Genomic DNA, 15,930 nt, shown 5'->3' with positions numbered 1-15,930 from the left:
CATGAGGTGGCCTGAGGTGGTCCCGCTAGCTGATACCACCAAAGAAACCTGCGCAGGGCACTCATCAACACATGGTTGTCCAGATTCGGGTCCCAGAGCATGTAATCTCAAAAAGGGGGACACAATTTACCTCTGGGTTCTGGGCAGCACTGGCTAACCTCCTGGGGACATAGCTCCACTAAACCACAACGTATCACCCTCAGACCAAAGGATTAGTGGAGCAGTTTCACAGGCACCTGAAGGCAGCCTTGATGACCTGGCTCAAGGGTCCCAACTGTATGGACGAACTGATGTGGGTCCTGCTGGGGATTTTTACCATGCTGAAGGAAGACTTCAATGCCTCAGTTTCGGAGATGGTCTACAGCACACCTTTAATCATCCTGGGGGAGTTCCAGGCCTCCGACAAACACCCAAAAGACCCCACGACCACCCTTGAGAACTTGTGGCAAAAACTAAGGTCCCTGGTCCTGCCACAAGGCCAACTCAAACATAACATCCCCAGGGACTTAAAGACGTCAATATGTGTTTGTTTGAAGGGGTGCACACTGGTCACCCCTACAACAACCCTACGAGGGACCCTACAAGATCACCAGGGACAATGGTGGTAAGGAGGAGACCTTTATCAGTGACTGTCTGAAACTGGCATTACTGGACTGTAACCAGCCAGTCTCCACTCCTCCCCAGCGATGCAAGAGCAGACCGTCCAAGTCAGCGGACAACAGCCTGATATCTGGTTCTGGGAGAGTCATATAGTGGCCCGCAAAATGGCTGATGAACAGACCGACCGCATGGACCTGCGGGTGACACCTTCTGTCATCCCAGGTAACCTCCCATATGATGGGAAGACAGGGAGCTGTGGTGGGAATGCTAGCCAATCCCAAGCTGATGTTCTGATGATGTGGGGCCTTGATGTTAGTGGCCATTTCAATGCAATGGCTAGTGCAATAAACCATTCTCGACTTCAAGGCTTGGTGTACATGTCGTTCTTCTCCATGCCCATGTAGTGCGAATGGAGAATATTGGAGAATATTTTCTATTAATTATTTCTGAAGATCAAACTGATTTTTACTAAGAATCATTATTCTTATTCTAATATACACCACTTATTGAATATTTTATATTTGCATTCTACTCCTGTCCCTGAATGTGTTCTTTCTTTAGATGCAGAGAAGGCTTTTGATTGAGTGGAATGGTATTATTTATTGGCCAATTTAATTTTGGACCATGTTTTATTAATTTTAAAAAAAATTATATTTATGTCCCACTGCCTCAATTCTTACTAATTCACAGCAATCAAAACCTTTCAATCTTCAGCAGGGACTTGCCTAGCTTGTCCTGTAAGTCCTTTGCTTTTTGACTTGGTATTAGAACCTCTAGTGATTGCTCTTCGTCAAAGTAAAGATTTCATAAAGATACATAGAAATGGCTTCGACCATCAGGTTTTCTTTCATGCAGATGATCTTTTGCTATTTTTATGCAATCCAGACATTTCATTACCAAGCATATATTAGCTTTATTTTCTCATATTAGTCAGTTTTCTGGGTATACATTGAATCTGCATAAAAATGAACTGTTACCTTTAAATGGTTCTACATCAAGATACAGTATTCTATTTCCATTTGTGAAGGATCAATTTACCTATGTTGGTATTGCAATTACTAGGAGTAAGAAATATTTTTTTAAGGAAAAATTTTCGGTATTATTTAATCAGGTTAAATTATTGTTATCAAGATGGGCACCTTTATCTATTTCCATGATTGGACATATTAATTCTACTAAAATGAACATTTTACCTAAATGTTTGTATTTCTTCCAATCAATACCAATTTTTCCCCCCCAAATCCTTTTTTGATTCATTTGATACACATATTTTTCTATATATTGGCAAGGAAAACACCCTCACTTGAATAAAGCCCATCTTCAAAATAAAAGGAATAGTGGGTTGGGGGTTTCCTAACTTTAGATTTTATTACTGGGCGGCCAACACACGGAATTTGCTTCTTTTGTTACACGTTTCGACAGATTACCCTTCATGGGTAGAAATGGAATTGAATTTTACTAAAAGCACCTGTATTTTGGGAATTCTTGGATCTTTTTAAAATCCTCTTCTTTTATATAAACTGATAACCTGATAATGAGGCAGAGTTTGAGAATATGGGCACAATTTAGAAAGATTTTTGGATTTTAGAGTTTTTCTCTTGCCAGCCCTCATCTTTTTCAACCTTCTTCACTAGATGCTGTTTTTCAGGACTGGCATAGATTAGGTAGTAAATATTTTAAAGACCTTTTTATTTAAAAAAAATGGCTTCCTTTGAACAACTGGTGGTAAAAATTTAACTTACCAAACACTTTTTATTTGATATTTTAGATATAACAAGCTATACTTTTTGTTCAGAGATCCCTGACTTTCCATGAATTGCTGATTTACTTTTTGATTTACAGCTTTCTCATAAAGGTACAATATCAATTGTTTATATTGATTTGCTGGATTTAAGAATTGCTTCACTAGTTAAGATCAAGAATGATTGGGAACCAGTTTTGAATTTATAATTTTCGGATGAGGTTTGCGACCTTATTTGTAATCTGATTAATATGACCTCCTTTTGTAAATGACACTGTTTGTTGCAATTTAAAGTGGTCCATAGCGTACATATGCCTAAAGTTAAATTATCTAGTTTTTATTCAGATATAAATCCTCTATGTGACAAATGCAACATGTTCTGGACTTGCCCTGTAATGATAGTGATTAATGTTCCAAAGCAACTAGCAATGCCTTACTGTTTGATTAGACTTGGCCGCCACCGGGGGCTGACACAGAGCAGGAGACACATCGTGTGCAGAACTGTAATGGAGGTTTGCAGCCTCATTGGGCTGTTTTCAACAACTTTAAAGTAAAGAACCTTTTCCTTCATCCATGTGTTGTTTTAAGAACTCACACATATGAATCCAAGATGAAACATGCGGTGGTAGAGAAAAATTTTGGAAAGATATCTTTCAAACTTTATCGGTGATTCTTAAGGTCAAATGAGAATTTTGCCCTTTAATTGCTCTATTGGGATCGTTTCAAGATGATGATGTTTTAATGACTCCAAGTCAAAACTAAATTTTATCTTTTACTTCATTGTTAGCCAGACGTGACACACACACACACACACACAAAATGGTTAAATTATATTATGTCTTAAGTCTATAAAAAAAACAATTCAAATGTTAACTTTCAAAAGACCTGGGGCCCATTTATGGACTGGTATTTAAAGAATTTGGGTGTTTCAATGCTCTGGTGCTGTGTTGTCTGGTTCTGGGATGATGTCACCTGATTCCCACGTAGTATCTTCTTTTAACCTGGCTTTGTGGTCGGGTGGGGGGGTGGGGGGGGTTTGATTTATAAAGTTCTTTTATCCTTATCTGTTTGGGATTTTCTTTTTTTCCCTTCCTTTTTGAAGATAACTGTTGTTCAACTGCAAATAACATTGATACATTATTATAAAGGTGAAGAGAAGGAAAGAGAATTGCAAACTTTTTATGAAAACTAATTTTATAACTTTCTGGAAAAGAATTTATAATTTCATCTTTTCTTTCTTTCCTTTTTTCCCTTTGCTCTGGGTTTTTTTTTGATGTTCTGCTTTGATACATTACAACCAATGTGCTCTGGAGTCTTGAATTATGTTCATATTTGGAAAAAAAATGTTTTTTTTTAACCTTTTATTTATTATGAACATTATAACATTGTTCAATTGTTCAAACTTTAAATATTAATAAAAAAGATTTTTAAAAGAAATGACCTCTTATTGCAAAATAGATCCACAAATATTATTCATCTCGCACTTAAATTGAATCAATCTGCACACAGTACTCATAGACCACAGCCAAAGTTAATACATTGAAATAAATTTAAATTTTTTACATTTAAATTTTATTTTTAAAATTTTAAATTCTGATTAGCAGCATGGTAAAAGGCCCTTTCAGCCCACTAGTCCATACTGCCCAATTAACTTACAACAACTGATACGTTTATTTTACGTGGGAGGAAATCGGAGCCCCCAGAGGAGACCCATGCAGACGCAGAGAAAACATACAAATTGCTGACACACAGCATTGGATTCGAACCCCGGACCCGATCACTGGCGCTGTTACAACATTGCGCTAACTGCGCCGGCCCATGCAGAGAACCTCAAACTATACTCATGCAAATATTCACAGCTCACACACCCATATATAAGTATGCTGGCATACTTATGTTTACACACACACAAGCATGCAGGAGGCCATAGAATGCAAACACAGACTTTTGGAAGAGGAGAGAATGCATGCAATAAAATTGGCTTTGCAAGGACGATAGGAACAAGACATGCATTTTCATCTTGCATATTAGAACTTGCATTCCATTTCCACCCATCATCCAATGCAGAATATGGAACATAAACAGCTCCCCTCAGCTGCAACTCCTAACAAAGTGGTGGCACGGTCGGCATAGCGGTTAGCACAATGCCTTTAGATCACCCATGACCGGGTCCGGACCAGGATTCGACTCCCATGCTGTCTGTAAGGAGTTTGGATGTTCTCCCCATGTCTGCATGGGTTTTCTCTGATGGCACCGGTGTACTTCCACCATTCAAAATGTACTGGGGGTGTAGGTTAATGGGGTGTAAATTGGGTGGCACAGACTTGTGGGCTGAACTGGCCTGTTAGTGTGTTGTATGTCTAAATTATAAATTAAAAAAATATATATATTATTGTTCAGAATGGTCTTCAGGGTCAAGTTTTACCTTCATGAATAAAGCAGGACAAAGCTTATTGGCTCCAATTCATTGATTACTGAAGAACAATCTTATTTGTTTTTTTCACTTTAGTGCAAGCGACTTGCTCGAGAACGCGATGAGGCTGAGAGGCAGCTGAAACAGATCAAGCGAGGTACAATTCTCCTCTTTTCCTGTACCTATCATTCTTCAGTTAATTTGTAGTGATTGAAATTGTGCTCTCATTCTTCAGTGGTATGAAGAATTTGCTCAGTTTTGAATCTGCCCAATTTACACCCCATTAACCTACACGGATTTACAAGGGAATGTTCATTTCCATCAGTCAGGCAATGACATTGCTTTACCATTGCTTTGCAACACGCTGTTCAAATTCGGCCCATGGACAATGTTGTTTAGAGGCCAGTAGTGATGTCTACACATTAATTAAGGCCCTTTTTATGACAAGAAGAGTTTTCATGATTAACACTTGATTAACTATGTTAACAAGACCCTGCAGTTTAGTTATACAGGCATAAACGTTTGCAGTTGTTTGTACAGTGCCAGGATTGACTTCTTTAATTGGTAACGAGTTGCATTGTTGCTACCTTGAGAGCCATTGCTCATTCTAATTCCTTATGCCAATGTTTGTGTCAAGAGGGTAAAACTCACCAAAATATGCCTTGATTAAGATAATAATTAGGATGGCATGGTTAGCTTAGCGGTTAGTGCAATGCTATTACAGCGCAGTGAGCAGGGTTCAAATCCTTCGCTGTCTGTAAGGAGGTTTTACCTTCTCCTCCAAAAACATACAGGGTTTGCAGGTTAATTGCAAAGGGCCTGTTAACATGCTGGACCTCTAAATTTAAACCTTTTTCAGTAATATGATGTGCATTAATTTTCTTTGGATGTTTTTACTAAATAAAAAATATTTTCCCATTAGAATCTATTGTTGAGTATTGAGGGGAAAAATAGTTAATTTATATTCTTTCATATCAGAGATATCTAAATACACAAATATACTCCATCTCACTCCTTTATTCTAAAATAACACTTGAATTGTGGCTGATTTTAGTTAGAATGATTCCAATAGTTCGATGCTTTTTGGGAGTTTCCAGGGATTCTCTGTGAAGAAAGGCCAAGAAGAGACAGCAGAAAATCTTTGGAATTGTACTGTAAGATGTTCGGCAAAGAAAATGTCCATCACTCTTACTCGAATATTTTTCAACAAATGAGCCGTTTAGTTCTCCCTGTGGCTCTTACTCATTCCCACATCTTTTGACATTGGCTTTTTCTTATTACCTGTTATATTTGACTGGTGAATGAATTGATGTAGAACCACTGTGAGAAAGATGAAATGAAAAACAATGCAGGTAGTCACAGGGTTACTCAGCATCCCATTCTTGATAACTGCTTGTGAGCCCAGTTCTCTGTGTCAGAAACACCTGTTTTCCACAGTAAAACATAAGGTATTGCTCTATGTACATCTATTACAATTATTTATTTCATTTAATAATCACCCTGACCACTCATAATTCTTTGGCTTGGCTTCGCGGACGAAGATTTATGGAGGGGGTAAAAAGTCCACGTCAGCTGCAGGCTCGTTTGTGGCTGACAAGTCCGATGCGGGACAGGCAGACACGATTGCAGCGGTTGCAAGGGAAAATTGGTTGGTTGGGGTTGGGTGTTGGGTTTTTCCTCCTTTGCCTTTTGTCAGTGAGGTGGGCTCTGCGGTCTTCTTCAAAGGAGGTTGCTGCCCGCCAAACTGTGAGGCGCCAAGATGCACGGTTTGAGGCGTTATCAGCCCACTGGCGGTGGTCAATGTGGCAGGCACCAAGAGATTTCTTTAGGCAGTCCTTGTACCTTTTCTTTGGTGCACCTCTGTCACGGTGGCCAGTGGAGAGCTCGCCATATAACAGGATCTTGGGAAGGCGATGGTCCTCCATTCTGGAGACGTGACCCATCCAGCGCAGCTGGATCTTCAGCAGCGTGGACTCGATGCTGTCGACCTCTGCCATCTCGAGTACTTCAACGTTAGGGGTGTAAGCGCTCCAATGGATGTTGAGGATGGAGCGGAGACAACGCTGGTGGAAGCGTTCTAGGAGCCGTAGGTGGTGCCGGTAGATGACCCATGATTCGGAGCCGAACAGGAGTGTGGGTATGACAACGGCTCTGTATACGCTTATCTTTGTGAGGTTTTTCAGTTGGTTGTTTAATAATTAAACTAATGGAATATATACAGGGCCTGGAATATTTTCTTGTTAGTGTTAGTAGTTTGAAAAATGTTTTAAAAGGAGATGATTGTGGGCTTCAGGAGGATGAAAGGCCAACTGAACTGGCAAACATTCGGCAGATGAAATGAAAGGAGGTTGTACTGACATATAGAGGAGCCATTCGTGATGTCAATGGATAATGAAGTAGGCTGGGTGGGGGGGGCTGTATGTGTTGTTTTTAATGAAATAAATTTATTCATTGCGATTTATAACAACGGACGTTATTGAGAAACAGTCTGGTTTACCCCCACCTTGAGGTTTTATTCACTCAAACTTGATCTAAAAAAAATGAACAAGAAACCATATTTTTTAAATCAGGGATTTAATCTCATTAAACTGATAAGCCTAAATACCCTCAATGCCGATTTCCTGTAATTGACTGACTCTGCAAGTCTAACTCAATGTAAACAGAAAGCATAATTGCTTTCCAATAGAGATCATTGCTAATCAAATTTCTTTACAGCATTTTGAAGGAGAAGCAGTAATCTTTAAATATTGTGTTAAGTCCATTGTGAATGCCTAACTATTTTGTAACTGAGACTTTTATAGCAGCTTCTCCTGGTGGTACCATGAGTACTTCTAAAGAATCTTCTGACCAGAGAGAATAAATGCATGTATTTATCTGTTTATAATATTTATCCAAGTTTTCTTCTATCATAATGTTGGGAAAAAGAAATGCAAAAAGAATCCTGCCCCGTAATAATTGCTATATTTGTCAGATTGCTTGTTAGAGACGTTAAGAAAGTGGCCAGGTCAGATCTGTAACTCGGGAACTGCATTGACATTGCCTTATCCATTGGTGGAGGATCATTAACAACATCTGCTGCTATAATGGAGTGGGATGAATGAGCCATGTTGTTTGTGCACTGTGCAATTGCATTAATGCCTTGAAGCAGCGAACAGACAGATCGTTATTATGATGGTACAATGAGGATAGCTGGAAACCAACCTACCCCTGGAAATGGCAGCGATGAAAGATTATGGATGAAGCAAAAATTATATCCAAGAAAACAAGACCAGGAAGACTGACACAAATAATTGGATTATCAAGACTGACACTAATTAATTGGATTATCAAATTTAGGTACTCAAACCTGAGTTTATATTACATCAGATCCAGTCACCTCACTCATAAATAAATGACGATCAGCTTTTGTAATAACATAGTAAATGTATTGGGGAAGCTGCTATTTCGTTATTCTACTAAATAATTCAACTCTGAATCTCTCTAACTCAGAAATGGATGTCCTGACTACAGTTTCTTGAATTACACACAGCTCTTTGTTCTTTTGTTTTTGATACAAACATCACAGAGAAGGTTTTTTTCTTGCTGTGTTTTAATTGCTTTATTGGTCGATTCACCTACCGCAAATATTACCTCATTGTAGATACTCTGGGTGGGAGCACACAAGAATAGACTACCAATGCTTCTCCCTCCTTCATATTGGAGGCTGCTGGTCTTTACGTTCAAGCTAAGCTAGACTTACATTGATGAACCATCAGTAACTCCAAAAGATTGAAGTTATGCAAAACAGATTGGCTTTTTATTCACTATAGACTGGAGCCACTTCCATGCTAGTTGACTGCCCTGAACAGAGGAGTGGGGGGGAAAAGGGGCAGAGCAGTCACCTTTATTCAGGAGTCTATGGGAGGGGACATTTAGCCAATGGGCGTGCCCAGACAATGGTTTACCACAGTCACATTTTGAATCTTTTGCAAATGATGGCTCTCTGTTGTTGTACCCACTGTGATGGTACAGAGAGCCCAGGTGGTGGTTGTCAAGAACGGGGAAAAGCTACGGATGTGGTCGACTATAGCCAGACCATTAACCGCTTCACGCTCCTGGATGCGTACCCCCTGCCACGCATCACGGATGTGGTGAACCAGATCGCCCAATACCGCATTATCTCCACTATTGACCATGTTCGGCCTACCACCAGCTCCCGATCCGCTGCGAGGACCGACCATTCACGGCCTTCGAAGCAAATGGGCGGCTATATCAATTTCTCAGGGTACCATTCGGGGTAACGAATGGTGTCGCGGTCTTCCAGCGGGAAATGGACAAGATGGTGGACCAGAACGGGCTAACCGCTACCTTCCCGTATCTGGACAATATCACCATCTGCGGCCACGACGCCAACCTAGACAAATTTCTTCAAACTGCCCGTCGGCTGAACCTGACTTACAATTTGGACAAGTGTGTCTTCCGGACCACACGACAGGTAGTGTGGTGGAGAACGGGATAGTCATGCCAGATCCTGACCGCATGCGTCCCCTAATGGACTTACCCCCCCCCCCCCCCACATATCCAGAAAGCTCTCAAACGTTGCCTGGGCCTTTTCTCGTATTACGCCCAATGGGTTCCACACTACGCCGACAAGGCGCGTCCTCTTATCAAGACCACCTCTTTTCCCCTCTCGACCGAAGCCACAGCGGCTTTCGATTGAATCAAATCCGACATCGCTGCTGCGACGCTGCACGCGATCGATGAGTCTGTCCCGTTTCAAGTCGAGAGCGATGCATCCGACTTCGCCCTGGCAGCCACCTTGAACCAGGCCGGTCAGCCTGTAGCCTTCTTCTCCAGAACCCTCCAGGGTCCGGAGAGTAGACACTCCTCGATCGAGAAGGAGGCCCAGGCCATAGTTGAAGTGGTGCGTCGTTGGAGACATTACCTCGCTGGGAGGCGCTTTACACTGTTGACAGATCAACGCGCGGTCTCCTTCATGTTCAGCAACACCCAATGTGGTAAGATAAAAAACGACAAAATCGCCAGATGGAGAATCGAACTCTCCACCTTTAACTATGACATCCTGTACCGGCCTGACGCGCTCTCCAGGGGGACGTGCGCCAGCATACAGATGGACAGACTACGGAAACTCCATGAGGCACTCTGTCATCCAGGGGTCACTAGGTTTGCTCACTTTGTCAAGGCCCGCAACTTACCCTACACAGTCGAGGAGATCCGCTCCATGACCCGAGCCTGTTCGGTGTGTGCTGAATGCAAGCCCCACTTCTTCCATCTGGATAACTCCCACGTTATCAAAGCCACCCGCCCCTTCGAGCGTCTTAGCGTAGACTTTAAGGGGCCCCTACCGTCGACCAACCGTAATACCTACATCCTTACAGCCATCGACGAGTACTCCCGCTTCCCATTCGCTGTGGCCTGCCCAGACACCACTGCCACCTCAGTGATACAGGCCCTTCACAGTATTTTCACCATCTTCGGGTACCCCAATTCCACCCACAGTGATAGGGGGTCCTCATTCATGAGTGCAGAGCTGCGACAGTACCTTCTGGAGTGTGGTATTGCTTCAAGCAGGACCACGAGCTATAACCCATGCGGTAACGGCCAGGTCGAGAGGGAGAATGCCACCATATGGAGAGCGGTTACACTGGCTCTCCGGTCTAAAGGTCTCCCCACCTCTCACTGGCAGGAGGTTCTCACTAGTGCCTTACACTCCATCCGCTCCCTCCTATGTACTGCAACAAATGCCACCCCCCACGAAAGGATGTTCCTTTTCCCGAGGAAATCCGAATCAGGAACCACTGTACCGGCATGGCTCACCATCCCTGGCCCCGTCCTTTTGCGACGCCATGTCCGGCACTCAAAGAACGACCCCTTGGTCGACCGAGTGACTCTACTCCACGCGAACCCACATTACGCCTACGTTGAGTTCCCAGATGGGCGGGAGGACACTGTTTCGGTGCGGGACCTAGCTCAGGACGCGGTAGACCCAGCAAACCCCCCAACCCAACCTTCCCCAACTCCTTATTCTCCAGGCCCCGTGCCGCAACAGAAGGACCAACAGCACCCCAATGACCCGGGCCACCCTGCCGACAACACGACTGGGGAATTGAGCGACGGAGCAGTCGCACCCGACGAGCCCGCTGGCGACACCACTCCAGCGACCCCAATCCTGGCACCACGGCGGTCACGCCGGATGGTCAGACCCCATGACCGCTACAGTCCTTGACCTACCCCTTCCTTTCATTCTCTCCCTCATTTTTGTTTTTTTTCCCAGGGTCAATTCTCCAAGAAGGGGTGAATGTGATAGTACAGATCTATCACCAATGTACATAGTGTATATAGTTACTGTACCTAGACTGTGCTTACAGCGATTGGCTGAGAGCTAAGCCACACCTATTGTCTGGGCCTTAAAGGGTTGTGTCCCTAGCCAGGTCGGATCATTCCGGACTGGTCGGCCACCTGTGAAGCGCTCCGGTCTTTTGCTAATAAAAGCCTTGGTTTGGATCAACAAGTCTTTGGTTCTTTCGACGAGCTCTACAACCACTCCAATAATTTACAAGTTCACACAAAGGGTAGAAGGAATCAAACCCCTTCCCCCCACCCTTCCCCCCCCACCCCCAAAGACTGGAGTGACACAGGGTCAAATGAGATCTTCAAGGCTGTCATGTTTTTTAAGAAACAAGTAATGATTTTTGTGCTTATAAACTTGCCATAACAAGATTAAGAATGGAAAGAGAATGTTTGATGTAAAATTTATAGCAAATACAAGTTGAAAATATATTAATTTAGTTGACCTTCAGACAACATGGCACAATTATTGCATCAGTCGAATCATATTTGGAGAACTCTGGCAATGTAGTTTTGTCTCGTCGATGATAATAGGAGACTATTTTAGAACAAAATCCTGATGGCAGGTTATGCTATCCCATGGAATTCAATGTTTTAGAATGTACATTCCTTAATAAGTTGGACTTCGAACATGTTAACAAGAGGCTTGGTGGAATTAAAGAAAAAGAGACAGTAGTGCCTAATTAAACCACAATTAATAAAGGTGAAGCAGCTGATATTCTTTCCCGTTAATAGATTTTATATATATTCTATTCAATGATGGTTGTCAAAATACCTTTATTCCAAAGTCAGTAAAGTTCCTGGAGCTCGGCGATTGGAGGAAATGAAACAGATACTCAAGATGTGTTAATGGATTTAATGCGATAGCCAGGAGAGCTCAATCATTGACTGGCTTAGAAGACTAGATGTTTTAAGAAAATGAAGCTGAAATTAGTAGACCAACACCAGCAACCAATCTGGCGGACATCTCCACAATGCACACCACACCCCCTCTCAAATTTTGGTAAGTAATGAATATATTTTGTTAGTATAATTCTTTAATTTTGCTGTTTATGAAGGAAACTAATTATTGGTTTGCTTTTAGGTCTTTTTAAATACACTGGACCTTCAAGGATAATCCAATGTTAAATCATACAAAACTATTAAAGGAAGAATAATGTTAACAGCTGAGAAGAATCTTACCAGTGCCATCTGTGTCCCAGTCATGGGGAAAGATAACACCTCCAGAATCTCTTTCAAATGAGCAAAAGATACCAGGCCATCTGACTGGCTCCTCAGAGCACTCATTATCAAGAGGATCCGTCAGAGCCTCTGACAAAATGCAGCAGGTGAAAGGGCTGAGTTCACCCGAATTTTGAGTGGCATATCTGCAATTTGGAGAGGCATATCTGCATCAGACTGTTCATGGAGCTGGTACTGAAGGTCATCCTGACCACAAGAATCACAGAAGCACCAATTCCCAACTGCTTGTTGAATTTGCAGTCGCAGAATTCCACTATCATTTGGTTCACATTTTACTACAAAGTTTAGACCATGGGAGAGAGTTGTCAACGCTCCTCTTTAGTGCCATGAAACACTACAAGAATGTAACATACATAATCGGGGGTGACCAACCTTTTAATTTAGACATACAGCATGGTAATGGGCTATTTCAGCCCACAGGCATGTACTGGGGGTGTAGGTTAACTGGACAGCACGGACTCATGGGCTGAAATGGCCTGTTACCATGCTGTATGTCTAAATTAAACATTAAAAGATTGGCCACCCTTGACAATTTTTGCCTGCCATAAAGGCAAAGAGTCATCCCTTCATTTGACTCACTGTTGAATTTTATTTGATGACACTCCTGTGCAGGCACACGGATGAAAGAAAAATACAGGGTTATGAGATAGGGTGGGGTTTTTCACCACAACATCGAGGGCTGAAGGGCCTGTACTGTTCTATGTTCTAAAGAACCATGGAACACTCCAGGCAACAAATAAATGCAATGTTGCAATGAACTATGTATGGAAAAACCCAACACCCAACCCCAACCAATCAATTTTCCCTTGCAACTGCTGCAACCGTGTCTGCCTGTCCCGCATCGGACTTGTCAGCCACAAACGAGCTTGCAGCTGACGTGGACTTTACCCTTCCATAAATCTTCGTCCGTGAATCCAAGCCAAAGAAAGAAACCTTAAAGCAACTGTGACAATTAGTTTGGTGTTAGATGAGACCACGTGACTTTTTATTCAGACACCTGCCTGATTTTGCTTATACCTTGACAAATGGCTCAGGACCGATGTGTTGGTTACTTCCTATGGATGGTGCAGGACCTGCTATGTTTCTCCAGCACGTTGGCATATATGAATGGTGTGGGGATAGAGAGCCATGTATGGCACAGAGGAGATAGGTCCTTCAGCTACCATCACATAAAATAGGTTTGATGTGCAGAACTGGCCTCCTCCTTCCCCTACGTTTTGGTGTTCTCTGTGAATGTTGGGGGGTCAAATGCAATAAACAAACTCTTCAGGTTGGAAGGTTCCAACCAGATGGCTTTAATATTGATCTCCAATTTCCATTTAACTCTTTCCCAGAGTCTTTTTTCTTTTCCTATCCTTTTGTCTCCTTTCCGACAGCTCACCACCACCTTCCCTCTCCTGAGTGACCACCTCCCCCATCTTCTCAGCTTTTTTCATTCTTCTGCCCTCCCATCTGTAACCAGCTATGACCCCTTACCTGTTAGCCTGTGTCCCTCCCTGTGCCCCTTTCTCCCTCCCTCCTCTCTGCTCCTCATTCCCCATCCCTACCTCCCTCCTCTACCCCTCCTTTTTATTCTGGTGCCTGCCAGTTTTTGCTTCTACCTGACAAAGAGCCCAGGCCCGAAACGTTGGTTACCCTTTACTTCCAATGCATATGGCAAGACCTGCTGAGTTTATCCAGCACGTTTGCGTATTAAATTTTATTAACTTGTCTTTTACCCTGTGTTCCAGTCCTGGAGCCACCTTCGTTGTGCTGACGACAAAATGGCTCAGTGAAATGAAATGAGATTTGCTTAGACTGTCCTTGTGGACAGCGTTATTCATCAACAGAAATTGGAAGTATTCTCCATATTTTGAAGATATCAATTGACAAATTCACTCAAGCATCCATTTTTTTTAAAACTTGCTATGCAATTGATTTGAATTGCAAAATTGATCATGAAAAGTGATTTGTCTGCGCAGAGCTTGAAACTGAGTCACTTTGAGTGATCAACATTGGGGCTGAACGCACGTGGCCCTGAACGTTCCAGTCTAGGAATAGATGAAAGCAGCATGACTCATGTAAATCACCTCTAAAATGTATTATTCATTCAGCAATAAAGAGCCCTGCAAGAAATCATTCCAACCAATTGTAGTTCTGAGATGGGAAGAACTCCGCAATGTTCACCTATCTGGAACAGTTGCGAGCTGTAAATTTGGCAAATACATTCAAAAGCAGAAAGAAAATGATTTTGCATCATATCAGTCAAAGACTTAACAAGGTGGTGTAACTTTGGTGAGTTTGTGTACCCGGAAAGATTCAGTGAAGCTGTTAAAAAGAAAGAAAACCTCGAATTTGAATTGATGCGTGGAAATGTTACTTCCATGGAGATATGAGCCAAGGAGGCAAGGCAATGCCATCTTGTGCCACCTCCTGCTGTTTACAATATTGTGTTTTCAAACTGTGACTTTCTGGTCCAGAAACAAGGATGACAGCAAGTAAATAGATGTTCCCTGGATCACTGTTAGAGTTGTATCAGCATTCATTCCCCATGTAACTGTTCTTTGTATATTTGTTAAAAGAACCCTTGAGCCAAACTTCACATAGATTGGTTAAACTTCATGTTTAAATACTGTACTGGGGTTGGACCTCTATTCTGGTGGGCAGGTTTGCTGGAGCTGTTGGGGAGGGTTTAAACTGAGGGGATGGGAACCAGGATAGGGCAGAAGGTGGAAAGGAGGAAGCATTATGTTGTGGGTGTAGCAGTGCTATGGCAGCACTACAACTCGCAGAAGGCATTGGACCGGCTATGAGACGCTATCAGCGCATGATGACATCACAGGTCGAGTGCATGATTCGGGCTTTTATAAGGTTGTGCAGGTGATGAAGAGTAAATCCATTTGATTCACTCTAAAAGAGCCTTGTGTGGTTATTTTGTCATATCTACTGCGATTCCAGTGGCCACAACTGGTGACCCCAACAAGTCCAAAAATACATTAATGTCACAATTGCGGACTGGGTTTTGGATGGTGAAAGAAGTTTTATTTGTTGGTGAATTTGTCCAAATTGTAACTGTTTGACTTATTGCAATTGGTCCTTCTATGTGCATGGATTTAACTGTCGAACCTTCAAGCATGGAAGCAAACCTGTTGGAACTCCTGGTGTTCATCTCTGTCCGTCTTGGTTCATTGGAGGGCACTCATCCCTGATGCAGAGGATCGTGGTTCCCTTGTAAATCTGCAAACATGGAGGTTCTTGCCATGACCACCAATGTGCCACCATGCTAACTCCCTTCCTGAACCTCCCCCACCCACACTGAGCCACAACCCAAAATAATACTCAATGCTGACCCATACCTCAAAACTTCCCACTATTTCCTGGTCAATCCTCCTCCTGTTACCAGGCCATATCCACCACCCCTTCTCCCCACCCCACCCAAGAGCTTTTCCATCTCCATGAACCAGACTCAGACATGCCTCATTTTCTAAATCTCTCCATACAATGAGGGTGTAAACAAAGAGCAGACCTTTCCTGTGTAAGACCTACTCAGGAGGGCATGATGTCTCGGGCCATTATGCACTTCCTGCATTGAACCTTGGAAGAAAGC

General features: G+C 42.7%; 1 protein-coding gene across 4 annotated transcripts in view; it reads left to right on the top strand.

Annotated features, from left to right (window-relative positions):
• The window catches only part of shtn3 (shootin 3), a 151,125-nt gene that overhangs the window by 27,485 nt on the left and 107,710 nt on the right, over positions 1 to 15,930 (top strand). For all 4 annotated transcript variants that reach the window (XM_069899220.1, XM_069899219.1, XM_069899218.1 and 1 more), the window contains exon 2: positions 4,851 to 4,911. In XM_069899220.1, the coding sequence (XP_069755321.1) occupies positions 4,851 to 4,911 (61 nt within the window). The remainder of the gene's footprint in view (positions 1 to 4,850; positions 4,912 to 15,930) is intronic.

Source organism: Narcine bancroftii, chromosome 9 (genome assembly GCF_036971445.1).
Source record: "Narcine bancroftii isolate sNarBan1 chromosome 9, sNarBan1.hap1, whole genome shotgun sequence".
NCBI lineage: Eukaryota > Metazoa > Chordata > Chondrichthyes > Torpediniformes > Narcinidae > Narcine > Narcine bancroftii.
This window is presented reverse-complemented; position numbering and strand designations above follow the sequence as displayed.